The sequence below is a fragment of the Molothrus ater genome, chromosome 1, assembly GCF_012460135.2.
Source record: "Molothrus ater isolate BHLD 08-10-18 breed brown headed cowbird chromosome 1, BPBGC_Mater_1.1, whole genome shotgun sequence".
Lineage (NCBI taxonomy): Eukaryota > Metazoa > Chordata > Aves > Passeriformes > Icteridae > Molothrus > Molothrus ater.
Genome location: NC_050478.2, coordinates 52830799 through 52851003, shown reverse-complemented (window position 1 = coordinate 52851003; position 20205 = coordinate 52830799). Strand labels below are relative to the sequence as shown.

The window sequence follows — 20205 nt, the reverse complement described above, 5'->3', positions numbered from 1 at the left end:
TATTTTGAGGGACAGTAATTACCCATGCATCATCACAACATGGCAGGCATTGGAGCATCTCCAGCAGCTTACAGAGACTAAATATGACAAATAAACATCACAAGTGATGAAGCCAGTGAGCAGCATACTGGAACTGAGGGATACTCTCTCTGCCCATCAGGATGAGAGCCAGGCAGGGTTCCCAGGCTCCAGCTCAGTGCAACATTTCAGTATATGCTCACCTTTAAGTATAAAATGTTTTTCTTGCCAAAGCAAAATGGACAGGCTGAAGTCTTCTCACAAGTACATAATGTTCCTATTTCCACAGAATGATGTACATGATCCTTGATAATCTGTACCCAGGATGGTCCTTTACTAAAGGTATTCATAAGTAAACCAATATTCCGAGAGTAACAGTTGTATACTTACCTGCTTTTTTAAGATATATATAATTTGGAATTTAAAAGAAGATACAACCAGCTATAAAGTATAAAGCAAGAATCATACCAGAGCATTTTGCTGTTGAAGGATTACAGCAGAGATGCACTTCAAAACAGAGAATGAAACACAGCTGGTGAAATAATTTCTGACAATTAGCCCATCACCAAAGGGAAAATTTATTGTAGATAGCATTGCTATTTATAATTATCCATTGCAATTGTTAATGATCTCATTAGAAGGAATTCTGTTGTAATCCCTCAAGAGAGGAACACCAAAGAGTTCAGTGTTGGTACTTAGTCACCTTCCTCCTTTGAAAGCATGACTTTGTAGTGCCAATGGGACAGTGTTGACATCTGTTTGCTGCTTTCTTCTTTCAGTGAAAGTGTAATTTCCTTCAATTTAGTTTCCTTTATTAAAGTATTGTGATAGTCTTTGGGTTTCTCAGCTTTGTTTGTTAGACTGCCTCTTCTGTTCTGCAGTTGGTCACACCACCCCTGTGTCCTCAGGCACAGTGTCCCTTGTTATATGGCATTATCTTTGTTTTCTTCTTGAAACAAAGCCAATTCTTCACAGTGTTTACAACTGAAGTGTCTTAATGTCAGATTGAATGGTTCACGTTTTTAATCACTTTTAATGCAAGTAATAATTAACATAATTGTCTTCAGAAGTGAGTCTCAGCACCCACCCAGGACTTCTTCTGTAGCAAGCAAGGCTGAGTTGGTTAAAGCACATTTGTACAAATCTCTGTTAAAATTAAAACTGTTGTTATCACTGAAAGGAAAAGCCCAGGAGGTTGCTGGCTGGTCTCTGCAGGTATAGATTGTGGCTTTTGCTTTGTCAGAGCACAGCTGTGAAATCCATTTCATCCCCCTGAAGCTGGAGCAATGAGCCCATGGCTCAGCCCATCCTGGGTTGCTGCTTCAGCCACTTGGACTGAACTTTTAAATAAAATAAATGAATAATAAATCTGATTTCTCAACATGTCGTGTGAAGCTCTCTAGTAGCTCTAGGATATTCTGTCAAGCCAAAGGTGTGTTTTTAGCCTGACTCTCTGTTGTGTGTACTGTCATAGCAGGCACTTACTGAGACCAATCTTCTTTGTTTATAGATGAGGTCTTGTCAGAAAACTTTTTGGACTACAAGAACCGTGGCGTCAATGGCTCTCACCGGGGTCAAATTATTTGGAAGATTGATGCCAGCTCTTACTTTGTGGAGCGTAAGTATTTTTCCACTTCTGCTATGATTTAATTCATTCACTCCAGAACAATAATTCAGCTATTACTGTTGCTTTTATGATGTTCTTATGCCCAAATGTGCCCTAGAAAAGGCCAAAAATGTTACCAAAATCTCTGACTGTGTTGATAGAAACTGAAGCACTTGATGGAATAGTAACCTACAGTTTCTGCAAACAAATTTAGTGGGCATTGACTTACTTTTAATACAGTTATGAATATGTATTTTACTCAATTTGCTATTATTTGGACTAATGAGCTGCATTAACTTTAATATGGTTTTAAGGAAAACAGGTAGTCAAGGGCATAATATCATTCCAGGAAGAATAACATTGGCTTTTAATTGGAAAACTTCATGGTGTATCTGGCTTCTAACAGACTCAGATGAATTCAGAAGTTGAAAGGGTTGAGTTCTGATTATCATCTACACTAATAAAAGTGTAACTATATGTAGTTGCAGCAAGATACATTAAATTCACATTAATTGTTCCTCATTATATTAATATTTTATCCAGGGCATTTGATACAATGCAGTATAAATCTTTTCCATCTTTTCTGTATTTCCAGCGTGAAAATACAGAAACACTGGATTTGCTTCTGAAAAGTAGTAGATTCCTTATACAGCAAGTTAATATTTCCAGCCCTGACTGCCACATGTCCCTGACCATTCAAATCCTTCCCCTTTTCCATGAGATTTACCATATGTTAGTGTAAATGTAATTTATGATCATCTTCGGATACAAATAGGGTACTCTAAATACTGGACTGAAATTTATAGCAAAACATCTGTGGTGGAAGAGCCACATATATCCTTGAGGAGTTAAGCATGAAGAAGAGTAGCATGAAGCAATTTCAGTTTTACAATTGAACTGCATATTTCCAATGATCTGCCTTAGCCTCTTGGACAAAATTCAGAAGTTTGGTAAAAGCATTTATAAATTGCTTGACAGGTATATCTGTCTAAGAGTGTCTATATTTGAGAGCAGTCAAAGGAATCTTTGATATAACCTGTATTTTAAAGGATTTGTAAAGGACATAAGTTGTGCTTGTCCAATCTATGACTTTGATCTTAAATATGTGGTATCAGCAAGGGTGTTGCATGTAATCATTTTACAGCTGCTCAGTCCTAGAAGCAGGTTCTCTCTTTGCCTTATGAAGTATTGCTGCTGGTCTGTAATTCCTAGTGTTAAACTGAGAATGTTGTTCTAAAGAATTTAGGGACCTGCTGAAATATCTACAGGACATACAGGATGTTTATATCCTGTGTTTTGAAAAATATATGGATGGGAAACTGCTTAACATATAAGAACATGGGGTTTTTTCAGTTATCCTGGTTTTGGGGCAGAAATTCATTACAGGATCTAACCTTTAAGGCAGGCTCTACTTTGCAGAGGCTTTGAGCCATGGTTACAAATTCATGAGACTGATCATATTTTCTTTTAGCTGTTAAAGAGCTGTGGGAAGGAGATAAAATATCCCAGACTGGGTGTTTGAAGAGACTTCAGTATCTTGGATTATTAAGGAAGGGCAGAAGTGTGATGAGACTGCTGGTAGTTTCCTTGGCTAATCCGCAATACAAAACAAAGAGGCAACATGAGAAATGCTTAGGAGAAAGCCTCTTTAGGAGGGCCACTTTTCATTAAAGGCTCAAATGCACAATGAATTATGCCAGCTTAATAGGTTGCCCTCATTAGCAGAGACACAGAAGCTGTTGTTAATTGATTGCATGTACATTCTTCACTTGCCCTACTGTAAGAAAATGCACATTAGCATAACCATCCTTCATTGATGCTTGGAAGTAAGTTGTACTACACCATAGCTGGGCAGCCCATGCTTGATGAATTGCTGCCTCTTGGTAATTTGTTATACTCCAACCATTAGGTTGTGAATGTCAGCCCTGAGATTTTGTGCCACTGTGTGCTCATCAAGGACAAATCATTGCCCTGTCCAGAATTAAAATAGGAGAAAATGAAGTAGGCAGTAGTAAATAACAGCATGTGCTCTAAAAGCTACTTGACTACTCAAGTGGGAAGTTAAAGCAGGGAAGAATGCTCATGTATGCTGGTTTTATATATCTAAAGGCATATTTGAGGATTCCTGCCCACTGCTGAGACTTACATATGAAAGCACACAGCTTTGCAGATGATTAAATGTTATATTAAAAACTGCAGTGTCTGAAAACCTTGAGTATTTTCTATCCAAAGAGGATGGTGTAAACCATCTTCCTTCAGACTTTTATTTTTTTAGACAGAGATCGTATCTCCCTTTTATGTTGCATAGCATAACATTTGCAGGGATCAGAGAGATAGATACTGGTTATCAAAATAAAACTCACCTAAGAAATATAGCTAAGGTGTGGTAATTTATTTTCAAGGTATCCATATTGTTTTCCCATACATTGTTAAAATCCCCTCAATTTACTATTGATTGGAGTCTTCCTGATTATAGCATTAATTCTCAAAAAAACAGAGTAGCTCACTTACAAAGGCAGCTCTTCATTTCTGCTTTTGCCTTTCCTGTAACTATTCATACTTTGGTATCTTTTTACCACGTGAGTCAATATTGACTGTCAACACATGGCTTCAGAAAATATTATGGTATAAATTGCAGTCTTTGTCCTGGAGCTATGATAAAGGGGAGATCAGTGTATGGCCAAATAAAGAATTAGCCTTACATAGAGAATTTAAATTTTTCAAGAATTTTAGGCACCCCATATAGATTAGTTTATACCCTGGCCTTGAAATAGTAAAGGTTAAATATTTTTGGTGGTGCTATTGTGTGAGGCTTATTATAGGGAGACCATGGGAATCATCCTGGCCAACCTCAGAAGCCAAAATTTTTTTGTTGTCAGTTAGACTGTAGGACTCCTCACAGCTTGTTTTTGTACCACATTTAAGGAAATTACCCTTATGCTGTGAACAGCCAGCCATCTGACAGCTTACAAATAAATCTCTGAGCCTTTTTTTATTAAAGTGATTTGTAGGGCAACTTGAAAAATCATAAATATCCAAGACTAGCTGATTTGAAACAGTGTAACTCCTATTAATAGGCAAAAAAGCATTAGAAAAGAGGTCAAGTATATAGAGGGCTATTACTCATTTCTGTATTTTGACTGTGGAGGCATATATAATATACTTAGGAGCATTTTGTTCAAATGCATAATATTCCACAGTCATTTATCCTTGCTTTCCTGCATTTTTTGAAAATTAACAAGCAAATGAAATATGATGCTCTAATTATGTAACCTGTAGTCATTATACATAAACCCACTCTTTAGGTACTGAACAGATTGCTGACATCTTATCACTGTAAATAGTAGCTTGCATGCAATGGGCAGGGACCTGGAATAGGAATGAGTGAAGGGAAGAGCCTCTGAAAGTAATTTTCTTCATGGCAGCAGATTATCACAATGGAATCTATCAAACACAGTTGTAATGATAATTACTGGGCGAATCCACCAACCTACAGGATCACAGTAGAGAGGAACTGTGCACGTGGGCAGAAGAAACTAGTAGAATATTGTGAGAGATTTGTAAAAGTGCACAAGGAGTGGAGAGCACAAAGGAAGACGTGGAAAGAAATTTCAAACATTTTCTTCCTTAATTGCACTTCTTTTATAAAACTGGAATTCTACAATTTCAGATGCTGCTCTGTTGTTGACGCTATACTTTCATGCTATTCTCAGTGGATTGCCCAGTCAGAATCTTTAAGGGTTCTTTTTTCAGGTATAATTTAGATCTCACCAGTTAAGAAAATGCTTTCTGTGAGATCAACGACAAAGCAAAATTGTTTACTCCTTTTGGAACATAGTTCTATGTTTGGGAGTATTTGGGCAAAATATGTATTGCTTTTGAATTTGCTAATCGCCTGATTTAGACCATCTACAAAGCCCTGTCAGTTTTCAAAACACAGATAATTCCTTAATATGTACCTGTGCAGCATTTTCAGATGCCACAGACATTTAAAGCTTGTATTTGTTTTAGCAATCTACTTTTTCACTTTGAAAAGGACGAGCGCCTTTCCCAGAGAAGGGTATGCCTTTCCACTTTGCATGTCACCAACTTGCAACATAATGTTGCCAGATAGATACGTAATTGGTACGAGTCAGAGAGGGAATTGCTTCCAAATGCCAGCAGAACAGAACTCCTCTCCTAATAATATTCAGCAAGCAAAAAGCCCTAACAGCTGAAGAGGCAGTGTTGTACTACAGTCAGTTTTGCAATTCTGCCGAAGTCTGTCAATTTGGGTTTTTCTGTCAAGTCAGTGATAAACAGTAACCACCCACTGTAGCCATGAACTGGTCAGCGTGGAGGAAGGAGGAGTGAAGAGAGGCTCTGTGCCACAAGGGATGTGAACCTTGTGTTAAGGCTTGGAGGGCATTGCAGTGAAAGAACCAGCCTATAATGGGTTTTCCAGGAAAGGAAATACGCTCTGCTGCACTGCAATTTGTGGCACGTTTTTTGGTTTACACAGCAATATGGAGAGAGGGTATCCAAGAGACCACTGCACTGAGGTGAGTTGCAGCAGTATCCTATAAACATTGTATCAAACTAGCATATCCTTACAATGATGAGTAATGTTTTGAAGCTATTCAGAATTGCACTGAAGATAGCTAGATAGCTGGTTCCCCTCCTAATCTACAGGCCTCTCTAAAGATTGTTCACTACCTGACAACTAACAACCACTTCCAAGGGTAACCAGTCATCTGTGTTGCATTTTTATTTGAAAACTTATGGAGCAGTTGTTTTATTAAATTTGTTGTTGTGGCTGAATTTTTAATAACCAAGATGAATGACAGACCCTTGCAGAAAAGAGAAATAACACTCATTTGTTCCTATTGGCTAGAAGGGAAATAATGGTAAAAAAAGGTGCAACTTAAGTCAGATATCTGAGAGATCCTGGTACATCTTCAGATAGAAGATGTATATTCTATGTTATGATCTATATAGGCTGTATAAATGCTGTGCATTTATGGAGTACGTACAGAAATGTCCCCAAACTGGCAATCAGCACTTTTATCTGGGGCTCTCCATAGAAAATTTATCTTTAGAAAGCTGATATAAAGGCTGCCTTCAAAGTACAAATAATTGAAGGATGTTCCAGCCTTGAATATTTCCAAATAAATGAGGCACATTCATGTCAATAAAAGCTTTAATGAAGCCAGAGTATTTACAAATTTTTCCTTTTTATGGACAGATTGTTGACAAGTCCAGCCCACTAAAGTAATTTCCTGTCTCCATTTTCATTATCACAATGTCTCTCAAATAATATACCCTTCACTTCATGAAAAGAGCACATGAGAAGCAAAAATATAGATAATGCTGTTGAAGTCCATCCTGATATAACTTTTATCATGACCTACAGTCATGCTGCATGACTGTAACCTTCATGAGTCCACAGACAGTAAAAACTGGAGCAAAACAGAAGCATCGTCAACAGTGTGAGGATGATTTAGAAGCAAAACAGTTAAAGGTGTCAGGGCAAAAAAGCCAGATATGCAGTAATAAGTGAGATGTGCCCCCAAAGGTGTAACTATTGCTTGCCTGTCCACCTTGTTTTATGGTTCTTTTTCTTCAGCTCTTTGTGCATGTATTAGTCTTATTGATGCTGTTTGGTTGTCTTCCACCCTGCACACAGTTTTTAAATTGTACTTTTCCTCAGCCTGTTATCCTGATAGTAGTTTAATACTCATACTTAAGCCAAGCTTAGCTTTGGGAAGTTGAGCACAGTCTGAAACTGGATGTTGAGATTCCTTAAAAACCCTGCGCTTTGGATCCTTTGGTCAGCCCTTTAATCTTTGCCTTTCTTGGATTTCTTGTCAATTCTCCTCTTACAAAGTCTGTCTGTGCCTGGATTGTAGGCAGCAGCCTATCATAAATGGAAATGTGGGTCAATCCACCCAAGGCACTAGTCAGCCATTTCTTAGCTTCTGGCATGGTTTCACTCTGGTAGCTTAACCAAGCGACTTGTCTGCAGATTGTGTTTTTCTTGGTCTTACTCTCCCTTTCCACAACTTGTTTTGACACTTGGAGACATTTTGTTTGTTGTGTGGAGATCACAGCTGTTTGTGTTTTCGTTTGCACACAGGGAAAAAGATGTCTATGTTGTGGCATCTGTGCTTGGTGACACCGTGCTGGGGCACCTGGCTGGTCCCCACACTACCTGCCCCATGCTTTTCATGGCAGTGCTTAAAGAAATTACAAGGACTTTGCTTGGGCAAAGCTAAGACTGAAGTGAGAGTTTTGATAGGTTGGCAATAGGAGTTTCAGAAAGCTTTGAATGAGAAATAATGCCTGATTTTAGGCATGGTTGTCAGAGCAAGTCTTTCTTCACAAAGCCCTGGTTCCTTGTCACAGAGACCACAGCTTACTTGGACTCTTCCAGGCCACTTAAACAAGCACAGACATTGTATTAATGCTTCAGAGGCTGGACATCAATTAATTCCCAAAGAAGTGGTCAAGAAGGTGCAGTAACATTTAACTGAAGTTTTAGTTCAAGTCTGGAGGAATCTAATTATAGGTGCCAAATTTTGAAAATATGGGTTCACGTATATGTTCATTTAGGTCTTCCAGCAGTGTCCTCAGCCACATTGTACTGGCTTTAAATTCAGAACTCCTGCATATGTCATGTGTTTTGTGATTCACCTTTGGTATCAACCAGTATACCACTGAGCTTATCACACCCTTGAGGAAATGAAGAGAGATTCCTGAAATGCAGTAGTGCAGCTAGTAGCTGTATTTTTCTCATCTAACCCAGTGTTTGATAAATGTGTGAACCGATAGCTGTTGTTTTGCTGCTCTGAACTTTGGCTGTGCCGCATTCTGCACAACTGGTGCTGAAATCACATGATTTATTATAATGGATCACTGTAACTTAGATAGTGTTATTGTGTCATTGATAATCTTTCTGCTATCGACAGTAAAAGATTACGGTGTCACCTCCAACTCAAAAATCAGTTAGTCTTTGCCACTGTTAAATGCTTCTGGAAAGTTTTTCTAGATTATGCTATTTAGGGATTTGGTGGAATTGCTCTGGAAAACAGATGGAGCTGTTTGCTCCATTGCACCCTATGTTCTCCCCTTGGATATTTCATGGGGTGTGTTTCTGAAGTTGCTGCAAGCCAAGTGAGATGCCACTGAATTCTGTAAGAATTGGTTGCATGCAGTCCATGTGCCATCAGCCCCAGAACCCTTTATGAACCACCATGCACAGATTGCCTGGTGCAGGCTTTGGCTCTCGTGGTTTTATTTTTGTGGAAAAACAGGAGACAAATGCAATGGAATTGTCAAGGAACTGTAATTGGAAGGGTATCAGCACAGGCATCAGAAGGTCATATTTATTCCAAAAGAGTGTCAAGATACTGAGCTTTGTTTCAGTTTTCTTAATAAATAAATCATAATGTAAAAGTACTGCATTCAGTATATCAGTGTTAATAATTTACCATTTCTAATTTTGGAGAATTTTACAACTGTGGGGTTTTTTTGGTAATCCTATTAAAGCATACCGTGAAAGTAATGGATCAAAACAGAACTGGAGGCCTAAGTATTAAAGATAATTTTTTTCTCAGTTTATGCAGGCAGGCAGTTTGCTTCACATCTTCAGGCTTTCTTTTAGAAATACTGTTAAATATCTCTCTGCAGTGGTGAAGCATCTCAAGGGCTCTTCTTAGATGTCCAGTGGGACATTGGAAAATCTCAGTATAAAGGGAGATAAATCCCTTCACCTAATTCAGAAACTGGTTTGTAACCCTATCTTATTGCTTGATTTCAGGCAGCCACTATGTTTCTTATGCCTTCTGGTAGTTATGGCAATATTTATTCAATTCATACAACAGTGTTTGGATCGTTTTATTAGACAGACAAAACTTTGCCTTCCATGAGGAAGGCAGAGTTATATCTGTGGTGTTCTGCTATAGTAACTCCTCCTGCTTCTGAAATAGTGCACCTGTGATGCAGGAAACCTTTTCATAATTGTTTTTTCTCGTTAACTACCCAGTAAATCTAGCCCTGTTGTTACCCTACTCTTGGTCCAAGGTTTCCTGCTATAGGGACTGCCAGAAGTCAAGAGCATCATCTATACTCAGAATAGACTTTCTCAGAGAGTGGAAGGGATGAATTTAGCAGGGAAGAATTATGGTCTCCTTGCAGGGTTTAAACACTTCTGCCCAGCAGAAATATCTTTCTGCAAGGTCTTTGATATTGATAATAGGATCTTAAGGACCTCAGATAAATAGTATTTTATATTTTCAAACTCTTCTCCAACCCTTTCAATACTTTAGATGTTCATTTTACTCAATCAGTAGCAGGTATAATTTCCTCCCATATCTCAGTGCTAATAGCTTTTTACAATTAAAAAACAAAGCAAAACAAAAAACTACTACAAACCTTGAAATAGATAGTTTTGTTGTAATTGTTTACTTAATTAAATTTACATAAGGATGTTTCTTTCCGAATTTCCCTTTCATTAAATTATCTATGTTAATTTCATTGTGCATTCTCTCATTAAATGTTGTCCTGCCTGTGGATTTTTTTTCAAGTCTCCTTTACGAAAAACACTCACTGCTACAGTGAGACTTTTAAGAGTAGAGAGCAGTGTTTATTCCAAACCCTTCCTTTTCCCTGGCAGCAGAGTTTGTGTGCCTGGCGGGTACTTGGTCACTTCTGAAGCAGTAGGAAGCAGAGATGTGGGGAAGTGACTTGTTTACTCCCCTGGGGTGAGCTGTCATAGCTCACTTGTAGCTCTAGACTCACTCCGGAGAGTAAAAGCTACAGATCTGATTGCTTCTCACTCTGGGGCCACTTTAAGGCAGCTTTCCATTATTTGGCTGCACGTACTGGTAATCTTGCTTCCTCTTAGTGGCCCTTCACACTGTAAAAAAGATATTAATACCATTTTTCAGTGGTCTTGGGTTGTCTTGCCAGAGCAGGTTGCTCTAGATCCTGTCTGACCCTAAATGTGAATGTGTCTTGGGCCCCAAACCTAAAAGTAGAAAGTCGTATTTAATTTTGAATGATCTTCTTCTGTGCCTCTCAGTTTTGTTTTTATTCCTGACCCATTTCTTTTTCATGTCTGCAATACTTTAAAAGTTCAACAATGATTTCCTCTCATTGGGAGATCCAAAGAGACAATATTAAAAAGAGCCCTAAAAATGCCATATTTTTAAAGAGAAAATAATTTACACCATAAGAAACAATATTGATTTTGATTGTAAAGTACATTGCTGCAATGTTCCAAACATGAAGTGTAGCTGGAGTTAGAAATAAGATGAGCAATGCATGTGTATCAGAATTCGAGCTGTGAATGTGGTTGTTGGAATTTGCCAATAGACACAGACATCTGGATGGCAGAAGTTCAAAACCAGCAAAATAGGGAGTGCAAACACAAGGGTGAAAAAGGACTCTGAATAAATGTGCAATCTTTTTGATTTAGATGAGTACCAGAGAGCTTTCCCAGGCGGCTCCTAGGCAAGAGCTGTAGGCTTCTGAGGGTCCCACTCAGCAGGCAGATTCTGGGAGGGGAAGCAGCTTTTGGTGTAGCCTGCACCTCTTGGACACCTGTCTCCCCTGTCTCTGGCTTAAAAAAATCCATCTACAAACAGAAAAGTTTCTTAACACTGCCATTGTCTAACACAGGTATTACAGATGTGTGAATGCAGTTCTATTTCTCTTTTCTACTCCATTCAAGTAAACCAACATTTGGAATGCTTCAAGGTCTGTCATAGGCTTGTAGAGATTTAAGTCTTGGTTTGTCTTCCTACTAACTTGCTGTTTATGCAAGCTGCTGAGCTTCCTGAAGGTAAAATATCACTTCATGATTTGGTGGCCCTGGGTTGCTCCAGAGATCCCTGGGAAGTCACAAAAACTGGCATGTGATTACTCTCCCCAGTTTTCCAGGCAACACTCGGTCAGCAGATTTGCCAACAGTGATTGCCTCCAATGAATTAGAGTAGTCTGCCTGCTTGATTGCTAGACAAGATCTAGGGGTGAAATTATCTATTTAAAACAGAATACAAGTGCAGTAATAGGATTTTGTTTTACATTAAGAAATTCTCCTTGCCTCCTGAAGTGTATTAGCTAACATTTATTTTTACCTTTGCACCTCCACAGTATGTGTTAGCCTGAGACCTCCAAGAAGTGTCTTTTTCTTGTTGCTGTTATAAAGGTGTTCACCTGAGGCGGAATGAGCCAGCCATGCTCACTTAGAGAACACCAAGAAAAAATATTTTCTTTGGTGGTATCTTATGGTCATGGGGAGAGACAAAACTCTTTCCTTCCCTCCACTTGCTAGGATTTCTTGATTTACATATAGGTGATGTTTGTAATTAGCATGCATCTGGATTCAGGCTTTCAAATGCTTTCCTGTTTACAGGATATTATGGTAAGCTTTATTAGCTTCCTGTGAAGAATCCTACATCTTCATGGCTAATAGAGACACCATTTTCCCTCTGTGAGCAGCATGAAATCTTATGCATGGCATGTCAAAAATGAGTAATATATTTTGATACTAGTATACATTGATTTCATCCTTTATTTTCTTCTTTTACCTGTCTCCTTATATTTTGGAGAACTCACCATGTATGTGTTTTGTATTAAGGTGAAAATGTAAAAGAAAAGATATATAGTGATAAGTTGGATTGTAGGGGCTCAGTTCAGGAACAGCCACAGCAGAGTCAAATGTGGTGCTTAAGATGGTTCTACCTGAGTTAGTTGTCTGTGCTGGCACTCAGTCAGAAGTCATCTTTCACCACCATGCCATTTTTGGTGTGGCCGATTTGTAATCAGTTTTAAATACTGGATTGCTTTCTCCAAGCCTGGTAGTTCAGATCATCGCTGTGTGCTGTTCCTAAAGGCCCTGGTATTTTGGTAGGCTAGCTAATGCAAGCAAGCATTTAGGGCTGAGTCAGATGATATTACGTAAAAACTTAAAATGTCTGGGGTGCAGTTGTGAGAAAGCCTCTGACTTGGGTTTTTTATTTGTCACATTCTGGTGCAGGGGGAATTTTTATGTGGGTTCATGCAGCTTTTCCATTCAAATTTTTCTTTTACATTTGAGGGAAAGGAAATGAAACGTAGCCGGGAGGCATCTCAGCTGCAAGTATGTTGATTTCCTTTGCTGTAGAGTGGGAGGCAATGGAGCAGAGATCAACCAAATTTCACACAATTTCTACCTCAGAAAGGTAGAGGGTGCGTAGGCAGAGGCAATTCAAACTAAAATCTTAGTTTAAAGCCTTATCATGGAAACTCCTGCCAGCTTTCAACTGTGTTGCAAAAGATAGTCCTTTTTTGAAAATGTTGGCAAGACTGTCAGTACTGTTTGTTAAGTCCCCCTTGTACCTGCTCAGTAGCAGAGCAAAGCTCTTTTGTCCCTAGTGGGCTGTGCTGTGTGTGTGTCACACAACACCATCACATGGGGAAGGCACAGGGATTCAACCACTGTTGGTTTGTGCAGTGTGTGTCTTTCAGCAGGTGTGAGCAGCCATCCAGAAGGGGTTTCCAGATGTTACCTAGAACATCTCTTTCAAAAGATCCCATCTCTGGTTGTATCAGAAAGACTTAGCAATGCTCAGAACAGTGAGAAGCGTGACAATGCACAAATGTAACAATGTACACCCGTGTCTTTCAGTGGGATTTGAGCTAATTCACATTGTATTACAACTGGAACAGGCTTAAGAAAGACACAAATTAAACAGGAAAAGGCACTTGGTCTCTCTAAGCAGCTCAGTGGACAGCAGGATCCAAAGTTCTCCAGAATTCAGAGAATGAAATCCTGTCCTGCTGTAGTCAAGAGAACTAGATGTTAATTTAAACAGTATAAAGATTTCAGCCAGAAGTGTCAGAATTTGCTGTTTAAATTATTAGCTCTTTCCCCAGTATATATCTATGTAAAAGCATGAAAATTTAATATAGTTCCCTTTTTCTGTTTGCATTTTTACAAGAAGAAAAAGTAACTAAATAAATTGCTAGTGGGATGAGTGTTTAATGGTAGTTTAGGGCCAGCACATGGGTGTCTTCTAACTGAGGTGTGAAACCATGAAAACTGGGTTAATAATGAACCCCTGACACAGCCTTAGCAGTAGCACTGCTAGCAGGCACTTCTGTAATTACTTCTTCTCTATGAAGTGTGCTGAGCTTCTACAACAAATTTAAAATCTCATATTGTGCTTTCTTCTGTTAGAAAATGATTCAGTGAAAGCCTTTTATATATATATAATATGTACACAGATAAAAGTTTCTGCCTCTGAACTAGCCCGTCTACATTTTGTTCAGTTTGGAAAATAGAATCTGGTTTTGCTTTAGCAGATCTATTTCATTTTCTAAATTTCATTAATTTGTTGCATTTGAGAAGCAACGAAATGCCAAGTAATGCTTCTGAGACATGCATAAATTATTTTTTAGCTGTCCTATGCATGATATGTGCTGTGGAATATAAATCCATTGGTAGAGCATTTAGCAGATCTCACCTGGATATTTTCAAACAGAAGGATTTCAGGAGCTTTAGAAATATTTTTGAGAAGGGCAGCAGGACTGAGTGGCATGTGGATGTGCAAGGAACAGATTACAGCTGAGATGTCTGTTTCCTTTGGAAGGAAAATGAGAAGAGGTAGGTGTGGTCTCTGTCCACTGAGATCCTGCTGAGTAGGAGTTTTACTGTTGGCTTTAACAAGATGAATCAGACTTTTGACAGCTAGTGAGGAAGAGGAGTGCAGGCTAGATGCTGGGAAATATTTAAAAGGATAAAGATTTGTAAGCAGTTTTTGTCGAGCTGTGAACTAAAAGTTACTTAGTCCTTCAGAACACTTTAATTTTAGAAACCACATCTTGTCAAGATTGACATAAAGACTCCTGCATGCTGGCAGCTGATTCAAAGTAGCATCTGCCAGCCTTCTCTTAGGTCATGATTGTGAATTTATGGAAGGTATATTCTCCAAGCCAGCAGAGAGGTTGAAAAATGAACCATCAAAACTGTGAAAGAACAATACTGAAAATACTTCTGCCTCTTTTGGAATCTTATGGGGGTACTCAGCAGCTGGAAGTCCACAGAAGCACTCTACATACAGATGGACAGTGTACATCTTGCACATATGTATGCTTCCTTTGTCAGACCAAACTGACATGGTAAAAGATTCATATTTTATGCTGGTCTTTTGTTGGAGGTAGATTTGTTCATCTTCAGAACCTGCTTGAGACTTCAGATTTGGAATACAACTGTACTAGTACAGGATTTCCAACTGAAAACTAAGAGGCTGAGTATTTTGTGTGCATGAACTAGGATGGATCCTTTCGTTTATATGATGTGATGTCAGTTCACAGCAAGTGAGTTTGTTTGGTTTTCAGACTAGAAATTCCCAGAGGTATCAGGGGGAAGAAAACAAACCTACAGGGCAATCTATTGCAAACCCATCCTGAAATCATTATCTCTCTTAAAAATGAAATCTCAAACCAGGAGGACAGCTTGTTCCTCTCCTGTGGTCTCAAAATTTCATTCTTGGCTCTGTTTAATACCCTTTCTTTTTCTGCTCTCAATAGTGCCCAAAAAAGACACGTTTGCTGGTGATAATTAGTAATAATAATACTTGCTCCTAAAATAAGTATTGTGTAGATTCTGTTTTGACCTGGTGAGTGAAATAAAACATGTCACCGGCAAGTACTTTTTATTACCTTCTTGGCATTGTGGGCTGTGTTTTAAAACAGACAAATGACAGAATCATGGATGGAGTGTGGCCTGGCTGTATTTTTGAGCATCTCAGCAAATGAGGTTGGTTTCAAGAGACAGCCACAGCTAAAATTCCCCTTATGGTGGTGAAACCCCATCGGAAGATGTAAAGGAGCTCTTTGGTTACTGCAACTGCAGTACATTAGGTAGAAAGAGCAGACCAAGCTTGTGTAGCAGTGCATCTGGTTACTGTTATTGCATTAGTTGTCCATGACCATTTTCTATCCTTCTATAGTAGTTTTTCCCCTCTGTGTGCTGGCTATAAGCACCTACAGCCAGCCAGTTAGACCAGTAACTTTCAGTCTCACTTTCCTTTCCTTCATTTTTCCTTCGTCATTGCTGGGCAAGGTGCCTAATACAGTTCAAATGCCTTGCTCTCTCAGCAGGCTTTGTAATACCAGGAGTGACAGGGTTACAGCCCAGAAGTTTTTAGTGTACAAATCTGTTGGTGACTTATGGGGAAATAAGTGTAAGAGTCAAACAAACAAATACTTTAAAATAAATTGGGAATGTAAATTTCAATTTTAGTGTGACCTGACTGATTACAGCTTAAGAAATAAGTAGAGCTAAATCCTGTGATGACCCGCTTAATCCAATCCAATCCGCTCAGATCAGTAGAGAAGTGTGTATGTAGTGCCTCACCTCTAGAGAGGCAGACTGACCACCTGCACCATATCCCTGTTAGGAATTTATCTGTTACTGAGCTGCTGTTTTCCCAGGTGTTAATACACTTGCTAGAGCCTCTACCAAATGTGGCCACAAGCATTGCTTTGCAGCAGAGAATACTATTCTCCTGTCCCTGAAGAACCACCATGTTTTTATGGAAGGGAAGGGTTAGCAAACACTCATATTCTTCTCTCCTTGGTCTGGGTTGCCAGAAGTGTAATTTCCTTCATGTTATAGAGGAGGAAATTATGTTGGGAAGGAGTGAGATTACTGCAGGAAGTCAGTGGCAGAGGTTTGAACAAAGCCCAGGTTTCCTGGTGTTGGAGCATCTCATCTGAATGCTCGGTGTGTTTCTGCCAGAGATGGCAAAGCAGTGGCCAGGTTCTGCAGGACACTTGAAATCTTCAGCCCTGCCTCAGGCAAAGGAAGCTGACATCTGTCCTACAGACTGCAAGGAAAAAATGGGGCATTTTCCTTTTCCAGTGTTGCTGCATATAGGGTATAGAATCTCTCACTTGGGGGTCAATAGAAGGCAGGACTTTGAGTGTCAAGATCAGGACTAAGTGTCATATTTTTATGTATTTAACTAGCAAATTAGGGGGAAGATGTATATAAAATACAGTTAGGTATAAATTAGCAATAGTGAAAGTTACAAATATGCAGGTGATTCAAAGGAAACTTATCCCAGAATTATCTTTTCTTTACTATTACTTCTTTTTTCAGATGTCCTTTGCCTCAGCCTTGGATTTTGTCAAATTACTCTAAAAGCTCATTTCTGAAAAAATGTGTTTTAAAAATAGTCTAGGTTATCTGCAGTCCAGACTGTGTAGTCACCCCACCATGTGTTGTCATTTAATAGCTGTTGGATCTTGCTCAGCCTATTGATGATTTGGGGTTTCCTTTTCACAGTGCAGCAAATCCCTTGGAAGTTAAGCATGCTGTGGCTGGAGACCTTAGCCTTTACTATAAAAAAATTATTAATTTTTCCCATCTGTCACCTGTGTGACTGCAGCAATTTCAGCCTAGATGGGCTTGAGTGAGACAGTAGGTGCTGACTTTGGGATGGCAGCTCTGAAGGCTTGCAGGCATTGTCAGCCCTGCCAATGGAGCAAACGTGCAGCTCACACTGCTGGGACCCTGCACCTTCAGCAGCAGTGGAGTGCAGAGTCAGAGGGAATGCACCAGCCACCAGGCACACGCCTTCAGGGGACGGACAGGCTGGCATCTGTGTATGGCCTTGTGATCAGTAGGAACTAACAATGATTTGGATACCATTTTTTGCAGTCTCCCAAAGTACTTCTTGATGTATTTTGCCAGAGAAGAAACCTTCTTAGTCTGCAGTAGCTTGTCTGTGCTGCTTGGGATACTTTGTCCCCTTATTTGTTGAAATTTCCATTCCTTTTTACTTCAACATATGTTAGAAGATAGTAATTTTTTAACCTGCATAAATGCAGCATCTATTTCATAGTAATATAAATTTTCCCCTACAGTTCCCTCTTTTTATTGCACTTGAAAACAAATGCATTCATCCAGTATGTTCAGCATTAGATTCACTGCTCTTTTTACAGTCAGGGTATTTGATCTTGCCCTTTAACCTACTGTAACCCATTTGTAGCCCCTTCTTTTTAACAATATCAAGTGAAATACTTTTGGAATTGCTGGAATTTAAAACATTATGTTTCATTTTGTGGCTACAGCAATTTTCTTCCCTGTAAATAAATGGTGAACAGAAGTTGGTATTTTATAAAAGAAAAAAAGCAATGTTGAAATAGGATATTGCAGAGGGAGCTCTAAATTAAGTAGTAATAATAGGTATAATACTTCTTTCCTAACAGCCTTGTGGTCTTTTCCTTCTTGATAATTTGTGCTTTGTCTTATAAATTCCCAGGGAAATTAACAACAGGCACCATAGCAGTGACACCTAATCAAAAAGCTCTTATGAAAAGGAGTTTTCTGAATGGGTGAGCAGCTACACTTGGGCCATCTCAAGCAGTGGTACACAGGAGAGGAACTCTGGTGGCACTGTTTTAAAGAAATAAGGCCAGGTTTTTGTCCACTGAACCTAGATTGCAACACTTGCAAAAGCATCACACTGACTTTTTTTCACCAACCAGTGTCATGGCTCAGGGCTCTGTGAGAACCAAAGGCTGTGACCTTTCTTTAACAGTGGTTTCTCAGCAAATGGAAGGTAGATGGCCCTGTTATTGGAAAGCAAATCATTTTTAAGGCTAAAAGGAGAACAGAGGAAAAATACCCATACCTCAGCAGCATAGCTGGCACAAAGCTTTTATTCAAGGCTCATGGTTCTGAGTGGGTGAACTCAATTAATTATAAATGGTTCAGCTGTGTAAAGAGGAGAAGGACTCTGTGCTGTGAAGACACAGAAGTCTCTTTTCTTCTGTTTAATTAATGCTTACAAGACCTACGAAGATAGGTCTTTGTACTAAGAAAAAAACTTTGAAGCACACATGTTTTTCAGAACAACTGAACTTTGGGAAATTTTGGTCACTAGGTAATTACATTAGGTTAATCTAGGTTAATCTCACCCTGTATTTAATACAGTCAGAAGTATTTGGTGTTAGAGTTAAATATAGTTTGTTGCTGTTCATTTCCTTTTTGCAAAGAAGGAAGAAAGTAATGTGTAAAGGAATAAAATGTTTTCAAGATGGTGAAACCAGGAACTGTTGTGCCAAAGATGTCAAGCTCCACTGCACTGTTATCATGCTGTAACTGTCTTCTGCCTTCACTAGAGTCACAGTGCCAAAATTCAGGTGCAACTGTCCTCATTTTCTCCTCACACTGAGTCGACCTGTTACATGCCTTGCAAATAAGACCAGATAATTCCAATATGTGCGTGCTCCACCTTGTGTTGCTTTGTTATACAATTTCCTTGACTTTAATGCCACAGCTGAACTACTGGCTTTCATTTCGGTATTCTGTATTTTAAAAATTATTCTATTCCAAAACTGTCTACAGGTAGTTCTGCTCTGAGTTAAGAGTCCAGAAAGGGAAGAGTTTGAATTGTCACACTTGCCATTGCGTCCTTCTTGGTACACATAAACCATTACCACCTGTCTAAGAGAGTGTTACAATAGCTCTTCTTATTCTTCTCTGTGAGCTCTTATTTCAGTCAAAAGGAGCATTTTGATGACTTCTTTCACTTGTATTAGTGTGTTTGTACTATGACAGCAATGAAGAGTCTTTGTTGTATGATGCGTAATTCCTTTAGTCACTCAAAATTTGTTCTTTAATTTGATGATTAGAAGTAGCAGCAACGAAGAATAACGTGCTTAGTGTAGTGAGTGACTGAAACCATTTGAACCATTAGTAAACTGCTTCTACAAGCACTTTGAATGTTCATTCCACCATCTTCTTAAATTGACAATTTTTTGCTTCATTTTCATGGAAACATTAGGCTAAAAAGTATTTAGATAAGCATAGAGACAAGGAATGTATGGATATTGAATTATGATAAGGGTATTAAAATAGAAAAACAGCCCTTAGTATGGTGTTGCAGGTAAGGATGCTAAGGTCTTGGATTCTCTTTTACATCATGTGCAAAGGATTTTTTCTGGGTAACATTCACATCTTGTTGCTCAAGGACCTGTCAGACTCTCTTGGCGTTCTGCTTGCCACATGCTTGACTGACTGTAATAGCTCCCAATCAGTGAGAACGCTGAGTTTTAATATTGCATGGTCTGGCTGCTAAAAACATAAACTGTTGTTCTAAGGCATTCTTATAGAGACTGAGCAGATCTGAGAAATGTGAATAGATAGAGCTTCTGACTGGCAGAGTAATGAGAAAGGAGGTAACAGGTAAGAGGAGCTGGGGGAATGGTGAACACCAGGATGGTTTGTTTTGGCACAGATCTTCAAAGGTAACTTTCTTGGGGGAAAAAAAGAAAGATTGACTCAAGGGAATGTTCTTTTCTAAGGTGAAATTCAGTTATGCTTCTCAGACTGTGACTAAAAACCAGCTCAACAGGTGCCATAGCAGGTGCTACTAATGTAAATGAATACATGAATCGTCCCTGATTTCCTCCCGGATTGGCCAGGTTTGGAGTTGCAAGATATCCCTTCTCTTATTGTCCTCTGCCATCACAAAGCAAGCACTGGGTAAAGTTATGGTTTATGCCTTCCTAAATACTAATTGTTGATTATAAAGCTGATGTAA

The 20205-nt window shown here is 39.0% G+C and overlaps 1 protein-coding gene across 8 annotated transcripts in view; it reads left to right on the top strand.

Moving 5' to 3' along the window:
- HECW1 (HECT, C2 and WW domain containing E3 ubiquitin protein ligase 1) overlaps positions 1-20205 on the top strand; it is a 251754-nt gene that overhangs the window by 99027 nt on the left and 132522 nt on the right. For all 8 annotated transcript variants that reach the window (XM_036406661.2, XM_036406662.2, XM_036406656.2 and 5 more), the window contains one exon: positions 1529-1636. In XM_036406661.2, coding sequence (XP_036262554.1) covers positions 1529-1636 — 108 coding nt within the window. The remainder of the gene's footprint in view (positions 1-1528; positions 1637-20205) is intronic.